Source organism: Leopardus geoffroyi, chromosome A1 (assembly GCF_018350155.1).
Source record: "Leopardus geoffroyi isolate Oge1 chromosome A1, O.geoffroyi_Oge1_pat1.0, whole genome shotgun sequence".
Lineage (NCBI taxonomy): Eukaryota > Metazoa > Chordata > Mammalia > Carnivora > Felidae > Leopardus > Leopardus geoffroyi.
The window spans coordinates 79,116,800-79,139,183 of record NC_059326.1 but is presented as its reverse complement, the minus strand read 5'-3'; the positions used below and the strand labels follow the sequence as shown (position 1 = coordinate 79,139,183).

Here is a 22,384-nt window from a genome sequence, read left to right as displayed (position 1 = left end):
CACGGAACTTCCAGGTGGAAAGCTCATCCTGCCTTCATCCCACGCAAGGCGACTAGTGCTTGCTGTTCTATCTCTGTACATTCTTTGCCCTTCACGACTACGCTCTGATGGGACCATGTACCCCAGGCTCACGTGTCTCCACACACAGCGGGTCCCCTGGCTGCCATGCCTACTCCCCCACTTGTGCACCTGGATGGCCCCATCCTCTCCGGGTTGGGTACCACTCTCCCTGTTCGCAGGGCAGCCCTGGGGTGAGGCTCTCGCAGCCTCTCCGGCAGCCACTCACCAAGCACACCGTGCGACGTGTCGTGAGAATCTGAGGAGGTCCAGGAACTCTCTCCACCAACAAGGTGCGAGCACAACCCTGGGGCTCACGGGCCACTGGGAGCTCAGTTATGGACCCACCGATGGTTTATGACCTTCAGGCTAAAGCCTCTCTCTTCTCCTAGACTTTGACTCACTTAATTGGATGGGCCTGGCTGCCTCCGACAGTTGGTGAGAGGGCAGGGGCCAGATTTCTCCATTTCTTGACTCCCCGTAGCAAGCCCTGTACTTGCATTAAGTAAATGGGTTAGGGAATTAGCTCTACAAGTTAATGCAAGTCCCTTACGGGCCCCCGGTTGCACAATTTCCCTGTGTGAATTCTCGGGCATTTATAAAGAGAAGGTGCTCTAAATGGTGGGAAGAATGTCACAGCCATTCACAACACACATTAGGCTTTTTAAAAAGTGTCCAACTGATACAGAGGACAAACAGCCCTGTGCTCGTCACACAGGTGGGTTGGCTGCTGACCAATTTATTAACACTGAAAGCTCATTTTTAAGCGGAGGTGAACCAAGTATTATCTGGGAAATTAGAAACACTGCAAACGTGTCCCAAACACAGAGGCCGCCTGTTCCTGCAGAAGGGCCAAGAACTTGGTGAAAAACATCCTTTTCTCCCAGAGAGGGATCTTCTTCTTATGTCAAAGCTCGGCTCCCCGGCACTGGGAGAAACCTAGATGGCTCTTCCTCGCCTAATATCCACTCGCTTCTCGGGGATGCTAAGCTCATCTTTCCAAAGGACTTACTCATTTGGAAAATCAGGGACATTTAGTGTTAACTCCAGATGGTTCCAGAACGCAGAGGAATGCCTTGTTTCACGGGAAGGAGGCTCTTACGTGATGCAGGAAGGCAGACAGCAACGCATCAGTAAACTATGTGCCTGTCTGTCCACACCCTTCATGGCTGTCAGGATGCCTCAGGCCACTCCCCTGCCCCCAGGAAGTCACCACGGAGAGAAAGCGTTCAGGGAGGGAGGAAGGCGAATGGCCCTGCACTGGACTGTGCTAGAAGTGTCTGCGTAGAGGCAGGAAGCCTAGGGGAGACCAAGCCCTGCATCCTGTCACGGGATGCAGAGACATGCATAAGGCGCACCCATTTCTTGTGCTGTGATCTCACCAGAACGCGTCAGAGATGAAATGAAGAAAGTGTCCCCAAATGGCAGCTCACAGACACCGTCCTCGAACAAGTCACAGATCTCTGCCAGGAAGTGCACGACATTTCTGTGATTTCAAAGCATTCTTCTTGTTATTAAACAATGACTGAGTAGCTGTGCCTAATGTGGCATAGAAGCATCGAAACCTCATAAAATATTGATTTCAGAAGCACCTGTAGCTTGTCTTTTGGAACGTTGGTCTTTCACCCTTAGTCTGGGTATAATATTTAGAGATCCACACCTGTGTGTGTGTGTGTGTGTGTGTGTGTGGTAGTAGAAGGGGCTCCCTGAGCCAGCTGCCCACCTCAGGGGTTTCCCTCGAAGCTCCTGGGGAAGATCTCACAGGCCAGTAGTGTATTTTCGGTGGAAATCTGACCCCAGAGAATTATTCTGTCTCTGTCATGAAAACTGATGCCATGCTTTCCGGAAGCAGGTTTCCCTTACTCTTAGGAGCAGTGGATCATGTCTGTGAAGGCTGAAGTGGACGGAATGGTCCGTACTAATTAAAGTGATTTAAGAATACATCTTTCATTTTTTTCTAAAGCACTTTCTAGAATAAATCTTTTAGTTTTTCTAAAGGACTTCAATAATAAAATATTTATAAATATTTATTGATAAATTGATTTGACATTGGAATGTACTTCAAAATCATCCAGTAGGGGTGGAGGGGCCCCAGGCGGGATTAGAGACGAAGCGAGACTGGCCGTGGAGAGAGTCCATTAATCTGTTCCCTCTGCTTTTGCATATGCTTGATGCCTTCCATACGGCCAACTTTAAAAAGAACTCCTTTTCAAACAAATGGCCCAATGGGATAATATATTAAACGGTGAAAATTCATCTAACACTCTGATCGGAAAACTCAAAATACTCTTTACTCAGAATGTTCCTGCAGGAAAATAAAGTATTTGAGATGAACAAGAATTTCCATTTGGCTTAGGTGATTCTCTTTAAGTAAAACTGCCTCGAGGGCTGCTTTTTTTCAGGGAGGCTTTTCACCAAATAGGTATTTAATAAACACCGACTATATGCAAAGAGGCATACAGTTTTTGTTGTTCTTTACATCATTTTTGACTACCTATCTATATCTTATAAACTATGGATGCACTATATCAAAAGTAATAAAACAATTTTTGTAAGAACATTCTGCAGATCGGACCCTTCCTTATTCAGCCTGGCTCTCCTCCTTTCTTCTCCAGATATGCTACATTTTTGCCCAACTCCTATCATCCTGGTCTTTTCAATGGGTGGAGAGAACAGCATGCTGACTTTATTTCATGTTCTAAAATAAACCCAACTAGACGCTGGACACCATTTGGCGCAATGGAGCACCCTAGTGGCCTACACCAGCCGATGACTCTCTCCCTTCATTTGAATTAGGTCTCATAATTTTTGAAACTGAGCAACTAGAAATAATTGGCATAATATTATTAGTCATATTATGACATCAGATGAAAAACATTTTGGGACCAAATGGGGTAATTGCGTCTAGAAAGGCACAGATAATTAAACATCCAGTCATTCTCAACGTCAAGGGCCAAGTGGCCCACATATGGTCTTCCAAAATTGTATACACACCCCAATAGCCGTAAAGTGCACGTTTGGCATTTTTAAATTTACGTAACCACTTTCTCTACCCCAACCATATGGCTCCCACCTGCTGCGCCTCAGGTAAGCAAATGTGAACTTTCAAAACCTGTCTTAAAGACAAGAGGTAGGTAAGAGAATTGCCCTGGCGGGTGATGGGGGGGGGGGTGGGTGCAGAATCGCTGTGTGCTCAAGGCATGTCGATGTCTCTCTCCCAGATGGATGGGCGCAGGGCAAGGGGGTTCCTCTCTGTGCCTTAAGTTTCCCATCTGTGCAATGGGGATAATAGCAGCAGACATCTCTTCATCTCCGGAAAATTAACTGGGTTATTAAAACGGTAACTACAGGGCAAGCACTACAACCACTCACTGCTAATATCATTTCTCTCGGGCTATGGGTTCATCGCCACCCCCACCCTTCCGTCTGGATGTGCATCCTGCTCTCTTAGCATCTGAGTGACTTTGCACATCTCAGATCGCACACCCACTAGTCAACAGAACGTGAACTGTTTTGAGGAAGATCATGTTTGTGAAATCCTACATCTAAGTCTGCGGAGCAGTGACGGAGCAGAATTATACACGGTAGGACTTCGTTACTACACAAGACTCATTGTACTTGATATTTTAACTGGAGATGCCCAGAGCGGGGTACTAATGATTACTAATGTAATCTCCTCAAGGTCACTTTCCAAAGAAGCGAGGGGAATATTTCCAACGCTTCTGCAAAATCAGCGGAACGATTTCCCCAGACCACAACCGCAAGAGATGAGGGTAATTAATTCAGGTGCCTGGAGGGTGAATTAGCCACCCACTGGATTATTTGTAAGAAAGCCATTTCAGGTGAAAATACGGATATCTTTAAATATAAAGAGGGTAAAGGAAAAGATTTAAAACCTTGAAGGGAAGAAGTCCCAAGACTATAGTAAATCATTAATAACAGCCATTCAATTCATTCAGAAGAAAATGGATTACTGACTTCAGGATCAAATTGTGTAAACCTTAATCATCACGTAGCAGCTCTAGTGATTAGTGCCAGCACGAAAAACTTTTCTCTTCCGCATCTTATCTTTCGTCTCTTTTATTCTGCAAGAATAACCTGTAAGATCCCATGAGGACATGCCATGCAAACGTGCCAAGCTATTTCCCACATCACAGACCATCAAGAACTACCCAGTTCTCAACCGTTGTAGGTGGAACTCCTGGAATCTGGTGTGGGGGGATGACCTGGTCTCATATTGCTAAGTTTTCGGTTATGAAAACTATGGTGTTTGCACAGAAGCTGCCAATTCATGTGTTTATGAGAAAGTCGTAATGGCTCAAGCTATTTTTTTTTTTTCAAATTAAGAGTGTTTTGTAAAAGCGCACAGTAGAAAAATAGATATTTTGTAATTTTAGGCTTGCACTAACAGTGTTGTACTTGAGGGTTTTTGAATTTTTTTTAATGCTTTTATTTATTTTTGAGAGAGAGAGACAGAGAGAAGGAAACCACAGAATCCAAAGCAGGCTCCAGGCTCCGAGCTGTCAGCACAGAGGTTGAAGTGGGGCTCAAACCCACAAGCCATGAGATCATGACTTGAGCTGAAGTTGGACGCTTAACCGACTGAGCCACCCAGGTGCCCCATACTTGAGGTTTTGATACGTGTTCTCAAATACTGGTTCATGCCACCGCAGGGAAATGTAATTAGCAAATTCACACACCACGCCGGAGGCCTCACCATACCTCTCACTATGCTGAGTCCTCAGCTCAGAGATTTCCAGAAGACCAATTGTGTCTAGAAATCCATTCACTTCACTTTCGTCAATCAAGTCAAGAAGAATTCACCCAATTCCTAACTCCAATAAAATGAGCTGTATGTGGTTTTAATTAACTTTTAGTTCTAAAAGCAAATATTAATTTGTTCCTTTAATGCTTTGCTCTTAGATTCCATTTTGTTCCTTCGAATACAATATATGACTCGTGAAATTCAAACATTCCTCTACCTACAAGGATAATTTCATTTTTCAATGGGCCTATCCTTAAATTGTTAGCAAAACAATTCGCATATTTTTTTTGAAAAATGAAGAGGGAGTAAGTTATTGAGTCATTTGCTAAGTGTTCCTACCTTGATCTACTTGTCACTTACTCAGATTGCTTTCTAAATATTTTAGAGTTTTTGTAATTTTCCTGAACAGAAAAGTAATTTTCCTAATCAAATGATGAAAGCTAACATGCTTATATATTTTCTTTTGGAGACACAGCAGGTTCGTGTGTCCATAAAATGTCAACATTTTATTCCCATTCCTACCACTTGACCCGAAGAAGGCATTTAACCTCTTCACCTTGAAGTTTCCCATCTCAGTCTGTAAAGCTAGGATGTCAATGGTTTGCCATTTACCTGGAGGGGTGGGTATCGATGGCATTATGACAAAAGGGACCTGTTACAACTTCCTTAGAAGATATATATGAACGTATTTCTTCCTTAAGATACAACACATTGGGAAATATTTTGGTTTTGTATAAAAGCCTTAGAATGTTTTTTGGAAGATGAATACATTAGTTGCGATTATTATGAGAATCTTTTCCCCGGGGGGGCCTGGGTGGCTCAGTCCTTTAAACATCCAACTTTCGACTTGGGCTCAGGTCAGGTGTTGTGCCCGCCTGAGTGGATGGTCAGTGCAAACCCCCCTCTAGGCTGAGTTACTCAATGAGAAGATACGGGTGTTAACAGAACTGCCTTAAGATGTCCCTGGGGTGGTACTCGAACCGAAGAAAAATCATTCATCCGAAGCAATACAAAGGTGAGCAGTATGCAGTCTTAGGTTGTGAATGGACAGGTGGTCACGTGGAGTCACCTCCACCCAGGACACTCGGGCACTCGTGGTGAGCTGTGAATGCAGCGGGAATCGGCAATGTGATGCTACAAAAATACCACTTCCGGGTTATCACGAAACATATTATTAGAGAAAAGAGCACCAGCTCAAGCTCAGTCTTGCTCTAACACCTTGAAGTCACTAGACTTTGCTGAGCCCAGTTTTGGCACTATGTATTTTCATATCACGAGGCTTTATGTGCAGAATGGAAATATTCTTACCCCCTTGACCACATTGGCTGCACAAGATGTTTTTAAGTGGGCATCTGCTCGGAATGGCCACTCGGTCCCCCGAAGCCGTGTTTAAGCAACAGACAAGGATGTGCGCGTGTGCAGGCACGCGGACCCCGAGGCAGAGATGCACACCCGTGTGCTATGCACCCTGGCGCGGGTTCCTCTTTTGCCTGCCTTCGGGGTCCCCGATTCTCCTCCCTGCGGGTTTCTCTCCGCCTACCTTCGGGGTCCCCGATTCTTCTCCCCGCCTACCTCCGGGGTCCCCGATTCTCCTCTCCGCCTACCTTCGGGGTCCCTGATTCTCCTCCCGGCCGCCGACTTGCGTAGCAAGCTCCTTCCGGAGTTGAAGAGGCTGGTCAGCTCGTCCAGGGGGCTGCTGAGAGCTCTGCAGTTCGGGGGGCTGTAGGGCACCGGGGAGGACGGGCTGGCGCTGGCCTTGCGGTGCTCGGGCCTGGCGGCCCTCCCAGGGGAGTAGGGGGCCTTGGGGAGAGAGCTGCACGCGCCCCCCGCGGGCGCAGAGTGGGGCGGCTGGTGAGCCCTGGGCACGTCGGGGCCGGCTGTCGCTCGGGCCGCGGCGCCCACGGGCTCCGGGGGAAAGGCGAAGTGCGTGGGCGGCCGGGGGGTCGGGGGCGCGGGAGGAGGCGGCGGCGTGGGGGGCGAGCCGCCGGGCGCTGGCGGGCCGGGGGACGCGGGCCCATCCCCGTCGCTCTTGGGGTTCCTGGCGTGCTGCGGGGACAGCGGGCTGGAGCCTTCGGCCTGCACGGGGTACTTGAGGTTGGTCTCCAGCACCGGCAGCTTCTTCACCTCCAGCGGCGTCAAGGGCGACTCGTCGGACGCCGGGGAGCAGGTGACGGGGGTCGGGGGGAACACCAGGAGCGGGGGGCGGTGAGGGAGCAGGTTGGGGAAAGGGGCCGGGATGTCGCACGCGTCTCTGCAGGACCCGGCGGCCGGGCAGCCCCCGTTGCCCTCCTCCCTGGGGACGGGGTTCCGACTGTCACTGGGCAGAGCTGGGGGCGACGCGGACGCCTCGGGGGGCGCGAAGTACTTCATCTCCTCGTACACGGCCTCGGCCTGTTCAGGGCTGCCGGCGCGGCCCAGCATCTCGATGTACACGGGCTCGGGCTCGGGGTCGGGCTCCGGCGGGGCGCGCGCGGGGGGCGCGGGGGGCGCGGGGGGCGCGGGGACCCCGAGCGCGCACCTCGGGCCGCCTCTGCGCCGCGCGCCCGGGATCTCCTCGGAGGAGCCGCTGAGCTTGGTGTTGGGGCTGCGCTTGGGCTTGCGGGGAGGAATCTTCTTCATGGTGCTGTAGTCGTCGCTGTGCGGCCTGGGCCGGGTCAGAGCTGGAGGGGGCACAGGGGAGGGACGCAGGTGTCAGCCAGGCCCCCTCCTTACCCCGGGGTCCCACCGCGAGCACCCCGCCTGCCTCCCTCCGCCCTCCAGAGCCCTGGACTCCCAGGGAGGAGACCTATCCAGACCCCGCAGCTGGAGGCCAAGTGTACCGGTTGAGGAAGGCGTCAGGTGGGCAGCGAGGTGGCCCGGGATGGTCAGCCACCTGCACAGGGGAAGGGCAAAGCCCTGGGGAGGGCCTTTCAGATCTGCTTTCTGGAACATACTCTGCCTGCACTCCTCGGGCCTGATACAGCTGTGAAGTAAGTGTGGACTGAACCGACCTTCCCCAGGGCTGGCAGGGACCTTGGCTAGTTAGTGGCATATGGATGCTTCCTGTAGGAGAGGCCTCGGCTCCTTGTGAATGGTATACGGGCGACAAAACACCAACATGTCCTGGGGAGATTACTTTCTTAGAAAGGACTTTCTTAAAAAGATGCCAAGGGTGAGTTTTACAATTAACCAGTATATTTGAATCCTTAACAGAAGCATGTATTTAACGGGAATCAAGATACAACATGTCACTAGGAACTTCTAAGTGGAAGGGGGTGTGGGGCTGGCTCAAGAAGAGCCTGGGCCACTTGATCTCAGGGGTCAGGGTTTGGGCCCCACGCTGGGCTTAGAGATCACTTAAAAAAAAAAAAAAAAACAGAAGGTAAAAACACAAAAACAAAAACAACATCTAAGATGGAAACTTCTTATTTTTTTTAAATTATTTCAGATTTTTTTAACATTTATTTTTGAGGGGCGAGGGGAGACAGCATGAGCAGGAGAGGGGCAGAGAGAGAAGGAGACACAGAATCCAAAGCAGGTTCCGGGCTCTGAGCTGTCAGCACAGAGCCCTACACGGGGCTCAAACCCATGAACTTCGAGATCATGACCTGAGCCCAAGTCATAAGCCCAACCGACTGAGCCACCCAGGCGCCCCGCCCCCGGAGGCGGAAACTTCTTGTTGAAACAGGAGATATTTAGAAAAACAATGAACGAAGAAGAAAAACTATTTAAATATGACCCCAAGATTTATTAAAGGCTAATTTTTAAAAATTCCAGGGTTGCCTAGGTGGTTCAGTCAGTTCCGCACCCGTCTGGATCTTGCCTCAGATTTGTGAGTTCTCACAGTTTGTGAGTTCCAGGCTCACATCTGCCTCTGTACTAATGGCGTGGAGCCTGTTTGGGATTCTGTCCCTCCTCTCTGCCCCTCCCCAGCTTATGCGTGCATGTGTGTGTGCACCCGCTGTCTCTCTCTCAGAAAAAGTAAATAAACCTAAAAGAAATGAAAAACTTCCAAAAAAACTTTTTAAAACGTATTTTTACTATACATTGTAATCGTGTTCTTGTTCACCCTAATGGCTCTGGAAACCGAGATGTTAATTTTAAAAAACTGCAGACAGTGTTGCTGAAATAGCAAAAGTTCTCAAAAATCTTCAACTATTTGATTAATGCGGTCTTTTATTCCCCTGAAGGAATCCTTCATAGAAGCACAGCTAATTCTGCTGAGTTCCTGAGCTGTTCAAAGCAGCCAGGTTTTCTGTCACATGCACGTATGGACAGTGGATGTAGGTCCCGGTGTGTTCTCTCCTTCCTGCAGTCATTCATTTTGTCCTGCATTCCAGCAGCACTGACTGAGACACATTTGTGAACACGGACAAAATGTTCCCTACCTTCTTCTGCCCTGGTGGGAGGTGCAGACAATACAAAGAGTAAAAACAGACAAGTAAATATGCTCACACGTTGGAATGTGCTACATGCCAGGACCAGGAACAACAGGTCACAATAAGTGGTCAGAGAACTGTGTGTGTGTGTGTGCGCGTGCATGTGTGTGTACGTGTGTGTGTGGGGGGGGGGGGATGGCAAGGTGCCAGCTGTGAACTTGAAGAAGGTCATGGGCAAGTCTCTCTAAGCTCCAGTAGAGTCACACACAAAATGATGATGTCAGTAATTATCTCAGAGGAATAAAAAGGAGAGATATTGTATGTAAAGTGGCCAGCTCGTGCTCTGGCACACTGTAATCATGGACCAAATTGGGGGGGGGGGATCCAAATGAGAAAGGAAAAGAACAAAATTAATTTTCCAACCCACTGGACATCTTTGTAAGCCAGTATTATACAGGGTTCCCCAAAGCAGCCAACTTTTAAGAGCAGAAAATACCAAACATGCATAACTCCGTAATTCATGAGCATTATTCCAAAGGCTTTCAATGTGCTAAAACACAGCAGCTCATAAGCTTCTAGAAAGCTAATGAACCAAACACATTTTTAACATTAGTATTACAGAATTGTTCCGAAGATTTGAATAATTTAAAGGATTTGTGGCAGATTGTATTTGCCAAAACTGGCTTCAGTGGTATTTTCAACCCCACATGCTCTTCCAGAACCTGGAAGCCAGGAGGGCCTCTGTGACTGCCTGCCCCTGATGAATAAACTATGACAAAGGGGAAGCCACCTGCCTTCCGAGGCTGGATCATGGGCAGTACAGCTTCTGTCTGGCTCTTGCACCCTTGGGACACATCTTGGGGGCCCTGATCTTTATGCATGACATCTGTCTACCCTGGAGCAGCCCTGTTGTGGAGCACATGTGTGGAGAGGCCACAGAGATGAAAGAAATACCGGGGGACCCCATCCGCTGGGGCCCTCAGCTGTCTGGGTTTCCCCAGCCCAGACACCAGAAATATCTAGTGAACTGAGTCTTCTGATGATTCCACACCAGCCACCATCTCACCACAGCTGTGGCAGAACCAGGAGGTGGCTTTGCTGAGCCCAGCCAGCTGCTGAGAGAGAACAACATCATGCTTGTTATTTTAAGCCACTGGATTTTGGAGAGGTTTGTTATATGGCAATAGAAAGTAAATGTAGATATCGGTACCTGGAGGGTGCTACTATGAAATTACTTGAAAAGTGTGCCAGTGGCTTTGGAAAATTGGAGGATCCTTGAAGAGCATGTTAGCAGAAGTGTGGTGATCCTTAAGAGTGCTCTTGGTGAGGCTTCAAGGGGAGGGAGAAATTCTGGAACCTGGAGGACGCACAGCCCTTTTTATGCCACCACGGAAGGGTCAGCAGCACTGTCACCTGTGGTGGTGTGAAAAATAGAAACCATGCTCTGGGAGGTGGGTGATCTAGCGAAGGAGGGCTGCAGGCAGAGTGCGAAAGCTGCCTTCTGGATTATTCTAGCTTCCTCTAGTAAAATGTGAGAGTAAAGACATAAGCTAAAGAAAGAACTAGTAACTATAAAGGAGCCAGGGCTTTCTGGGCTTGAAAATAACATGGCTCTTCACTGCCAGGCTGTCCAGATGGCAAATAATTCCCAAGTGAAGAAGTAACTTCCAAGCAGAGATGAAATCTGGGCCGTTTCCAGGAAAAACAAACATGGGGCCAAGATCATGGCTTTGCGACCCTTTGCTAAGACCTCAGAAAGATTTAAATTAGGGCCTCACGCACCCTTCCAAAGCAGCAAGACCACAGGACTTGTAAGAACATTGAGAGCTTTGCCCCACAGAACTCCTGGAGAGAGCCCAGAGTAGAGAAGAGATTGTCTCAAAAAAGTTAGTGGCTGTGGCTTTTCACTAGTGGAGTGGATTAGAAACCGACTCACAAGAAACTCACAAAGCTTTTAAGGGAATTGTATCAGCGTGCACTGAAAGGAGCAGAGGCATTACAAAATGGAAAGTTCTGGTGCCTCAAAATTTTATGAGCAGAAAGCAGGCTGAGAGCCCCAAATAAGATGCCTCTTGTGGATCAGGAATTATAAATCGAAGGTGAGCCAAGACTGCAGAACATGGACCTAAGAGTCACAAAACATCATTTCCAGGCATAGGACTAAATTCTATAGGCACATCACATGCCCAGGTGTCGTACAGAAGTGCCTCGTGCCTCCCAAACTCCCCGCTCCGGTCAAGGGCATCCACACCCATCCCTCCAGGTACTCCCCATAAGGAATAGAGAACCTGTCTTCAGATAGAAGGGGGCATCCTGGAAGAGCTGCCTGGCTAAGCAGCTGTCCCTGAGCCCGGGACACCAGGGTCTGGCAGAGATGGATGAGGTGGGGACTTTGGGTCTGGCCCTGGTAGGGGTGAGGGGATGAGGCTTTGGGGAGTTTGGAGGAGGAGTGAGTGTATTTCAGATGCGGGAAGGGTGTGAATTGTTTTGTCCAGTGGATGGAATGGAACTGAATTTCCCCCAAATTGGCCACAATAGTGTTTCTAGTCCTATTAAGACTCAGAGACTGTTTCTCCTTCTTCAACCCGGATGCACCCTTGGGACTGCCTGACAGGTGGAAGCTGGTGAACACGAGACGCACGACCACCAGGGCTGCCTGGTGCTCTCTTCCTGGAGCCTATGAGCCTTTGCCACACTGATTCTCTACATATGACATCCAGGTACCCTCAAGCCGTCATGCTGCACAAACCACGTGGAGAGACCATCTTGAGACAGAGATGCCCAAGGAGTCCTAGTCCTTAACACGGCAGAGGCACCAGAAGTGCAAGTGACCGGCTCTCGGGTGATTCCAGCCACCAGCCATGGCCTGCAGCTTCACAAGGGACCTTGACTGAGAACCACCCAGAGGAGCCCAGTGAACACCCCCAATCCAAGCACTAGCATTAAATGACTGCGTTGTATCTAAATCCCTATGTTTTGGATGAGCTGTTAAGCAACAACAGATAACTGATACATTCCCTCAAGGTTTGCTTTTGATGCAGATAGAATGTTGGGTTTTTTTTTGTTTTGTTTTGTTTCATTTTGTTTTTGTATTAAACTGTTATAAATAGAAGTAGGATGACTTATTTGGAGGTAATAGAAAGGCTGGCCTCCAAGGCCCCACTGCCTGGGTCCAGAGCATGGATGTGTGACAAGGGACAGGTTATATTACCACCGCTCCCCGTCTCAATGTTTTCAACCACAAAAGGGTCACAGTGATGGCGCCACTCCACTGGGTAGCTGTAAAGATTGAAGATGCTTAGAATAATGCCCAGCACCTAATAGACACTGAGTAAGGGCCAGCTCCTATGGTCATCGTCTTCTTACTTGCTACACAACCGGAAATTAACCATGAGTGACCGGCCGGCTTCTGTGGAGTGTGGGCTGGGCTTCGGCAGCACCAGACGGCCTGGGGTGCTTTAGTGAGAATGCAGACAACGCATTTGCCCGCCCCACCCCATAACTACTGAATTCGATTCTTTGGGGGTGAGACCTAGAAAGCTTTGGTCTTCATAAACTATAATTAGAAATCCACAGTTGGAGTATTAAAGTCTCATTTGATTTTATGGCTGTGTGTGTGTGTGTGCGCGCGCGCGCGTGTTCACACAAATGCTTGCTAATAGTTCGTTTGCAAATATGGATGTAAGGGTTATGAAAAGTGAATTTCTGTTAGGAATTTTGTTTAAAAAAAGAATTTTCTTAACAATTGTTTAGTCTTAAGATTTATGGAGAAAACACCTGTGACTCCATCAAGATGCGGTCAGGGAGTAATATTTCACAGTCAAAGGACACCTCTAGGGCAAGTCCTGGTGTCCTAACAGTAGCTTAAGTGTTAAGCCCTGCATTCTCAAACTTGACTCTTATCTGAGCTACTGTGCAGTGATCTAGGGACTTATGTCATTTTTAGGTTCCGTTAGGAGATAAGAATGATCTTAGACAGAATACTTGCCCTTTGAGGGTTTGCTAAGGCATGCCAGTGGCTTTTAAGTTGCCATTTTGCCCAGGACACAAGTTATTTGGCTCTATTCTCACTGAAAGCCGGGGACCTACATATTTAATCTATGAGAAAAAATGAACGAGAAGCTTGTTCATCAAGAAAATATTTGCCTCTGTGTGTGTGTACATATCCACTGTATTCCAATCCTTCCAGTGTGATTTTGCCTAGTGTCAGAGGAAACTTAATGCTTAGTACGGGACCTTGGACATAAAAGATGTCCAGACTAGCTGCATACATGAGTGAATGTAGCATCAATTTACAACCAGCTACAAATTGGAAAAAGGAAAAACAAAAAACAAAAACAAACGGGGCCTCCCCTGAGCCGTGATATATTGTGACCTTGTTATAACATTTTTTTTCAGTGGGAGGAGTCCATAACCTTTGCCGTTAACCCATCTTACCCATTGGTCTGCACCCCACATGTGTAATGTCACTTAAGGTCCTTCCCGACCCCTCCCCACTCTCCACCAAGGGTCAGCCCCCTTGCTTCGCGCTCCACACCATCTGCTGTTTTTGCTGTTACTCTATCTCATAATCTGTTTGTCCATTTATCTCCCCCACTGGTCTCTGTGGCCCTCTGGGGGAGCCAGATCATGGAATATACTGAATTACTATGTGTTGAATGGACAAATGTGTCCATAAGTTGTGAAATCCGCAATCCCGTTCTTCTATATCCAGTGACATATTCTCAGGATGGCGTTCACGGAAGACCTGATTTCTGTCAAATTTCATGGAACAGCAAAACAGAATCAAGGGGCTTCTGTGAAAAATACACTGACAGTCCCAATTCAACAAATCCCAAGGGTAAAATTTGAACCTGGCCAAATTGTGCTCATTTTGATTTATCAATAAGAATCAAATTGTTCACTGAGTACGTATTCAGTGCCTACTGTGTGCCAAGGGCTATTCTAGAATAAAGATGTAAACAAGATAGTGAAAAAAGAAAATTGATAAAATGTTACTTCCAAGTTAAGTCAAAGATGAACTCTTATATCTATGCATATAAGTTGCCTTGTTGAGAATGGAGTTAGGCAGGATTTGCTTTTAAAAATTATGGATTCCTCAAGGTATTATTTCTAAGGAATGGGCTGCTGTTTTCCTTCCTAGTTACTGTTTGCAAAGAACAACCCCAGGCTTTTAAAAAATAGCACAGTTGAACAATGCAGGCAGGTAGGACTACCACACCCCCTCACCCCCCCCCCCTCCGTGCAGTTGAAAATCTGCATATAACTTTTGATTGTCCCTAAACTTTACTCCTAAATAGCATACTGTTGCAGCCGCCTAACCGATAACATAAACATTCGACTAACACATATTTTGCAAATGTCTTAGGCGTACTGTAGTCTTACAATAAAGCAAGCTAGTGAAAAGGAAACATTACTAAGCAGTTTGAATTTTATACCAATGTTAAGCTTATCCTCTTGTTATAAAATAATCTGAGAATTCAGCCTAATGGTTTTCCTTCACCTAAAGTAAGCTAATAAAATTTTTCTCTATTACGACTACTTAAAAGACAAGTGAAAAAAAAAGTTAGTAAGAAAATCAGAAGGAGGAGAAAATACATTTTCAGGATTGTACTGTACGGAAAAACATTCCACGCATAAGTGGACCCACGCAGCTCCAAACTGCGTTGTTTCAAGGTCAACTAGACTTGCAAATAGTTGGCTCGAGCTTGCTAATAGCTTGTGCACAGGTGTCAACATTTGCTGGGCTTATCAAACTGCTTCATGCTTTCCAGGCACAAAGGTGGTGAAAAAAGTGAGCCCTCTCCAGTGCCTCCCTGTATACTGGCTGTGGTGACTGGGGGCAAACCTATAGGAGAGGCATGTGTTAATAAGAACAGGCCTGGGCACAAGCTTGAATGTAACCTGATCATTGGTTTCTCTAAGATTCTTGGCTCTCATTTTCCAGCAGTTCCCCTTTACCAAAGGACCCTCTGAGCTGACTCGTCGAGTTTTTGGTAGGCCAAAAGGAATGACTCGGGTAAGAACGTGACTAGTTGTGGTCCTTTTCTTCTGAAACCAAGGTTCACAGAGCATTTTATATAGCAACCCGAGTTCCTTCCTGTCTTCTGCAGAAAGATGATTTTGTGACATATTACTAGGTGCAAAAGAACCCAGCGTTGTCCTCATGGTACACACACGAGGCGCGTGGAATCAATGCTGTCTGACAGAAGTTTCTATGGTGATGGGAGAATCCACACCCTTGCAGTGTGACTCATGACTGAGGAACTGAGTTTGAAATTTCACTGAATTTAAATGGAAAGAGCCACAAAGAGCTAGAGGCGTCTGGACTGGCCACCTCCAGCTCCTGTCACAAATGCATAAACGGGGCCAGAACCCCTGTGCGCGCGGCAGGTTTACCTCTGGAGGGTGTGGCCACCATTACAGTTACGGACTAGAAACCCAGGTGCCTGGGCCCCGCACTGGCCCCCGACTCCTGATCCTACAAAAACCAGCTGGCACACCTGGCCAATCCAATCAGCAGGTTCGATGAAAGGAGTTCATCTTCAACCGCAGGAGATGAGCGGCGGTAGTAAAGTCCACATTAAGAATCTTGTAAGAGGGGACAAATAATGTGACAGCCATCAAAACACCGCCTTAGGGGGTGGCCTCCAAAATGCCAGTTCATGGGGATGTGATCAGCGGGGGAGACCCCGACAAGTGCCTTACTCACATGCCCGCTGGAATTGGGATCCAAGGACTTAACGTTTTACATAAAAATCCTGCAATCTCTTAACTGAGACTTAAGAGCCTGGTGACTCCCACAGGAGTAGGAATTTCAGAGGCTGACCGTGTGGCCTTTCTCTTTCCTCTTCATTAATCTTTTATTCTGTCATCTCTTTTTTTATATATTTTTCTCTCCTATGGTTCTTGAGTAACCATTTTTTAATAGACATTTTTTTACTCCATCCCCAACATTTTTTCACCCTTCATGGCGATGTGCCTAGTGGGCACCTGACGACTCCAGACCCTGAAGCGCAGAGCAGTGGTTTGTAATGTGCACGCACAGAACTTTCTAGAGGTTACAGACTACTCTGCAGCTGACTTACTCAGAGTCACAGAACTTGTGTGCGGTGTTGGAATCTGGGCAGGGAGCCGTCTCACATACACGGCAGCGTTCAACCTCGTTTCACGTTGCTTCAAACTTCTGATGCTATCCTAGTCTATTTCCCTTTCTCCTCGTCTCGTTAGTGTTAGCTTGTTGGGCGCTAATCTTCCTCTTCCAATAAAGCCAAAGGGATCCTTCTTCTCATCTCAGCACACCTGTTTCAGCTCCACCCTGTAAATCCTGCGCAGAGGTCCCCAAGTAAGGACAGAAACGGGATGTGTTCCCCTTTTCCAGGGAATGCGTTCACGATGTGCTCAGTCTACGGCCACTTCCAGCCCGTGGGCTACATCAGAGGCCAGTGGCCCTTCACCTCCTGTTCTAATACCGTGTCTGCGCTCACATCTGCATCCACCGAAGCCTGACCTCCCGAGGCCCTCTGGAGCGCTATTTTCACCTTTTGTGGCTGTTCTTGCCGCACGGACGTGAGAAACACACCTGCACTCCTCTCCCTAGACTTAGGAATTTCTCCCACATCGCTGACGCCTACGTAGGATCATGGCATGACTCATACAGTACAATAGTAATGGGATTAGGCTTTAATAAAAATTCTCTTAAAGATCTATTCTTTCTTAAAGTGACCAAAAAAAAAAAAAAAAAGGCATCTGGGAAGATAACTGGGGCCTTCTCATTGCTCGTGGCTGCCGACCCACGGTCTTCCCACCATGGCGTCACCCACCTGCTCCCACACATGAGCGTGTGGTTTTGCTGTGCCTTTGAATCCTGGGCTCATTTGTTAACAGAAGGAATTGTGATCCATCCTGTGTTCAGGTGATACTTCTTAGTGAAATCTAACTCGCTATTTCATGCAGAATCTCACACGCCACCCCACCCCGGCACTATCACCTCTTACCCTGTTTATTTTTCTCTGCAGCAGTGATCTGCTAACAGACTTTATCTATTTACTTGTTTATTGCGCTGAGCATGTGTCTTCCCATGCTAGAACGTAAACCCCACAAGGAAAGATAATTGTTTGTTTCCTTTATTACGTATCCCCATGGGCCTACGACGGGCCTAACTTTCGGTAGGTGATACATAAACTCTGTGGAATTAGTGCCTGTTCTGTCAAGGGGTGCTGCCTCGATGCTTCACTATTGTAAAAATTAATCAGGAGGCAATACTAGGCCCATGAACTAGTCGACAAGAGATTGCACTGAGAAAAGACCGTGGCTTCCTCCTTTCTTTGCATAAATATTTCTAGGCCACCAATGTAGAAACTTCCCTCAGCTAGACCCCCCCAAGTTCTGCCTACTGAATTCTGCCATGGTGGGATTCTCCTCTGCCTGAATGTTTCACTTTCCACATGATAAAACAGACTTAATTTTTGATTAGATTGTGGTCATAGGGAAGCCTGATGAATTTTTTGAGGATTGTGGTCAGTGAACATCTACGCAGACTAGGACAGACACTCCGGTCAGAGCCCCGACGTCGAGGATGCTGACGTGGGGCCGGGAAGTAAGGAAATGATATCTAAGTGGCTTTTCCCTAAGACGCTTAGAGAACTGAATACATATTATTTATATTTAATGATGAAGAAGCTGCTGGCAAGCCAACAGCTGGACGGATTTCTATTAAAAATATATTAGGGCAATGATACTGCTGTGGGCACTCAGACACTGGAAGGCAGAACATCGGGGCCCCAAACAGGCACTCCCCTCCTCTTCTCCACTGACCTTCACTGGCCGACTCCCTTGCTGCTGCCCATAGACAGGCGCTCACGGCCTCGTAGGACGCGCTCAGCCGCGTGGTGGGGTCCCTCTTTGGCTTGGGTGGAGGCTGTTTCCGCGGCGACGGGAGGCCACTGCTCTCATCCAGGCTGGACACCGAGTGCAGGGAAGGAGACCGGGTGGACGGGCTGGCCAGAGACTGGATCAGGCCATCCACCGCCATGGGTACTGGGATGGCGGTGTACTGGAAATGCCTGGGTCCACCCTTGTCTTCGGCTCTTAGGGGAACAACACACAAACAGCACCCCACCAGAGGGGCCCAGATGCATTATTCAGATGGTAACAATGAACCCGCTCAAGCAGACACAATCACACCGCGGCCGGAGGATTCATGGGTAGCACTCTGGTTAACCCGGCATCCAGAGAGGGCGGCCCAGCCTTCCGGCCCCAGCTCTATGATGAATGAGCACGGGGGAGATGCATCACGGTGACTTTTTCAAAATCTCACACAAACGTAACCCTTCTGAAAGAGTGCCCCGTTTTCTATCAGGCACTCCCTGAATGAATTTTTCACACTCTGACTATTAAGCAAGTCAGAAAACCAGAATTTCAATCTGAATGATAATTTCGGGGATGATAATATCCATCTTAATAGAGAGTTACTGATGCATCAAATGCAAGGAGTTCATCATCTCCCGTTGGCAAAGAGCAGATACTTGACTTAAAACTGTCAAAAGTTTACATTCCTCTCGCGCGCCCTCTCTCCCCTTCCTTCTTCTCCCCTCATGTAAACTCCGTGAACAAATCATTTCATTATGCGCAGAATTATTATTTTTGTTCTGTTACTTCATCTGGTTGTCCAATGCCAAACGAACTGCCGCTGGGATCCAGTAACTCAATAGAAAAAAAAAAAAAATTCCTTCTTCCCTTAATTTTACATCAGGCAAATGAACACGTAATCAAATTGGGAAATTGGGGTGGCGGTTTAGTGCCTGCCGTGAAAATAATAAATATTATTCTGGGAGTCAGATAAAATGAATAGTTATCTGGTCTAAAAAAAAAAAAAAAATTCCTTCTGGCTTCACATGTCAATGTAATCATGTACTAGTGAGATGTCAATGCATTCATTTTACAAGGAGTCTCCGAGCATTTGTTCTTGTAATTATATCTTTGTGTGGCAGAGCACCAGCCGGGCTGGGATCTACCACAAGGCAGAGCCAGACACCCATGTAGAAAATGAACTAGCTGAAGATGAAAGCGTGGCACTCAGTGAATAATTTGTTTTCCCTGTAATGTTTAATTACAGTTTTCCGTACAAAGGGAATTTTTTTCAGTATTTAATCACTGAGATATTTGAAGCTAATTAGCGAGAGACACATCACCATTTCATCTTTAATAAAAAATCATTTGACATAGGCATTGAAGACGAAGGGGAGTCGTTTTCGATGGGAAACAACCAGACAGCGCCAAGTTCCTGCGGAAAAACAAACATCTGCCCGACGGCGAGTTAGGACCCAGGTCCCTGCCCTCCCAGGGAGGGCGACTGAGGGCCACGGGTGTCCTCGTCATTCACAGACAGGCAAGAGTGACAAACTGGAGGAGGACCAGGTTGCCTCCACATTTCTATTTCGAGCTCAGCATCCGAAGTGAACTTTAAAATCAAAAGCTTTCCCCCAAACCTTCCGTATTGGCGAAGAAAATGTGACAGATTACTAAGAGCAATATAATACATACAACCATTGATTTCACTACTTAACTGCTTTCAGAAAACAGAATATACCATTATGCCCATTTGGGGGGTCAGATTTCCAGAAGTTTCTACGAGTCACCCTTATATACATAAGACTTGTATAGGGGCACCTGGGTGGCTCAGTCGGTTAAGCGTCCGACTTCAGCTCAGGTCATGATCTCACCGTCTCGAAGTCCATGAGTTCAAGCCCTGCATCAGGCTCTGTGCTGACGGCTCAGGGCCTGGAACCTGCTTCCGATTCTGTGTCTCTGTCTCTCTCTGCCCCTCCCCCACTCACGCTGTGTTTCTCTCTGCCTCTCAAAAATGAGTAAATGTTAAAAAGAAATTTAAAAAAAATGGACTTATATAAAGATGTCAAGCACCAAGTTATATATTTTTGCTAAGACAGAAACGTTAGCTGCCTTAAAACTTTGGCCTTGAGATGGTAAGTGATACAAGCATCATAGGGGAAGCGGTGATTATTTCCTCTGGCAAAACTAACACATATAGCACCTATTGCAAGAAAAGAAACCACAAGAGGGGACCCTTTTAGATCGCGAGGAGGTTTCAGATAGCAAACTGTGCATGTATCCACTCTTCTTCCCGTAACCGCTGTCATGTTTGACTGAACTTTGCATTAAGGGCTATCGGAATTTTCTTGGCTCCACGGATCAATTGCAAAGGTAATTAACGTTGCATTCTATCTGCCTTTACCTTTTGGCTCCTTCCTCTGGCTTGTTTCTGGCTTCCGCCTTCTCTTGATGGTGAGCAGCCTTCATTTCGTTCCGGAGCCGGTCATTTTCACGTGCAATGTCGGAAGCGTTCTGAATGACCAGGGCATCGTAGGTCTTCAACCCCATGTCCTCTGTGATCTGCAGGAAGCTGTTGATGGACGTGACCTCTCGCTGTCTGATGTTCCTTTTCTGAAGCAAGTGCTGGCGTGCTAGAAATCCTCTTATAACTTCCATAAAAGAACACAATCAGGGGTCAGCCAGAGGAGCAGAAGTGAAACCCCAGACGTGCAACAAACAAAAGTCACAACACATTTATGTTTGAGCAGCTATAAAATAAGACCCGTTTGACTCAGAATAAGAGTTCACAAAACATTCTAATCTCGTATTTGAAAAGATATCGAAACCCAGCAATGATAACACTAGACGCAAATTCCTTAATTCGAGTCCTGACACGTCCACACTTCTTTCCCTAACACAGGCTGGACGTGATGGACTGGACTAAAGTCAGAGGGCAGGAAGTAGGTTCAAACCCCAGAGAATTCTGCAGTGGGGCTCCAACTGGACCATTTTAGGACCATTCTATCAGAAATGTCTGAGGCTTATGGAAGTAGTCTTCTGACATATCACGTGATGTGTTAACCAGGCCGTGATTAAACTCCTAGAAAAGCTAACACGGCATTTAAGACATTGGTTTTCCCTTGAAATTATAGATCTTAGAATTCAAGCAGCTCCTTCTAACCGTAGAAACTTAGAATTGGAAGGGACAGCATCCTAAGGTCACAGGGCCCACACGGGAATCCCTGCACCTGTCCACAGCATCCAGGGGAAGGGGTCATCTAAATCCTCCCAAACACACGGGCTCCCTCTCTCACTTAAATGCAGAGTCTGCATTTAAAACTCTGGAAAGAGATTGTATAGAAATTTAGGATGTCCTTTCTGCTTTCCGGGGATATGGAGCTAGAAAAATGTGTGAGAACCGGGAGGAATAAGTGGGTGAGCATACTTCGAAATCGTCAGCCTGTCACTAACTAATGGTAAGACTTGCAAATAAAGGTAGTCATGCCCACCATTTTAAAGGTACTTTCATGTGTTAGACCTTCCATCGTCAAATGCCAAACCCCGGTGATAATTAATATGCCATTAGGTCCATTTTGCAACCAAAGAAAGAGCTTAGTGAAGTCAAGAAAACTTCTCTGGGTAAACACAACCAATGAACGGGAGAGCCAGGGTTCAGCTCTCTGTGCTTACATGACAAACTCACTCCTCTCCCTTTGACCATACAGACGCTGCCTTAGCTCTCCAGAGAGCAGAGCCCCAACGGAGAAGTCATAGCGAAGCATGTTTATGATTCATGTGAGAAGGTGCGTTCTAGCAATGGGCACAGGGTGTAAATGGAGAAGGGCGTCTCGTGAGAGAGGGAGCCTGTGTGCTTGGGAGGATTTAGATGACCCCTTCCCCTGGATGTTGTGGACAGGTGCAGGGATTCCCGTATGGGCCTTGTGACCTTAGGGCGCTGTCCCTTCCAATTCTAAGTTTCTACGGTTAGAAGGAGCTGCTTGAATTCTAAGATCTATAATTTCAAGGGACCAATGTATGTAACAAAGATGCTTTCTTTTTTCTTTATAGTGCATGTCGGGAGTGGGGAAGGCCGTAAAACATGAAGTGTTTTAAGGTATTCCCTGGCCATGAATAAATGTGTGGGTTTTTATGATACTCATTTTGATGCCTTTACTTGATTAGAAGGTGGAAGGAAAGCTGGACACGACTTTCCACAATTATAGCTGCAGAGGCAAATAATGAGCAGACATCCAAAGTGCTTAAGGTAGGGCTCCTGGGTGGCTCAGTCGGTTAAGCGTCTGACTTCAGCTCAGGTCATGATCTCACAGTCTGTGAGTTTGAGCCCTACATCGGGCTCTGTGCCGACACCTCA

At 47.2% G+C, this 22,384-nt stretch overlaps 1 protein-coding gene across 3 annotated transcripts in view; it reads right to left on the bottom strand.

Annotated features, from left to right (window-relative positions):
* The window catches only part of MYO16 (myosin XVI), a 607,799-nt gene that overhangs the window by 59,158 nt on the left and 526,257 nt on the right, over nucleotides 1-22,384 (bottom strand). For all 3 annotated transcript variants that reach the window (XM_045481946.1, XM_045481930.1, XM_045481937.1), the window contains exons 30-32: nucleotides 20,435-20,681; nucleotides 17,998-18,269; nucleotides 6,427-7,482 (exon numbers count right to left, since the gene is read on the bottom strand). In XM_045481946.1, the coding sequence (XP_045337902.1) occupies nucleotides 6,427-7,482; nucleotides 17,998-18,269; nucleotides 20,435-20,681 (1,575 nt within the window). The remainder of the gene's footprint in view (nucleotides 1-6,426; nucleotides 7,483-17,997; nucleotides 18,270-20,434; nucleotides 20,682-22,384) is intronic.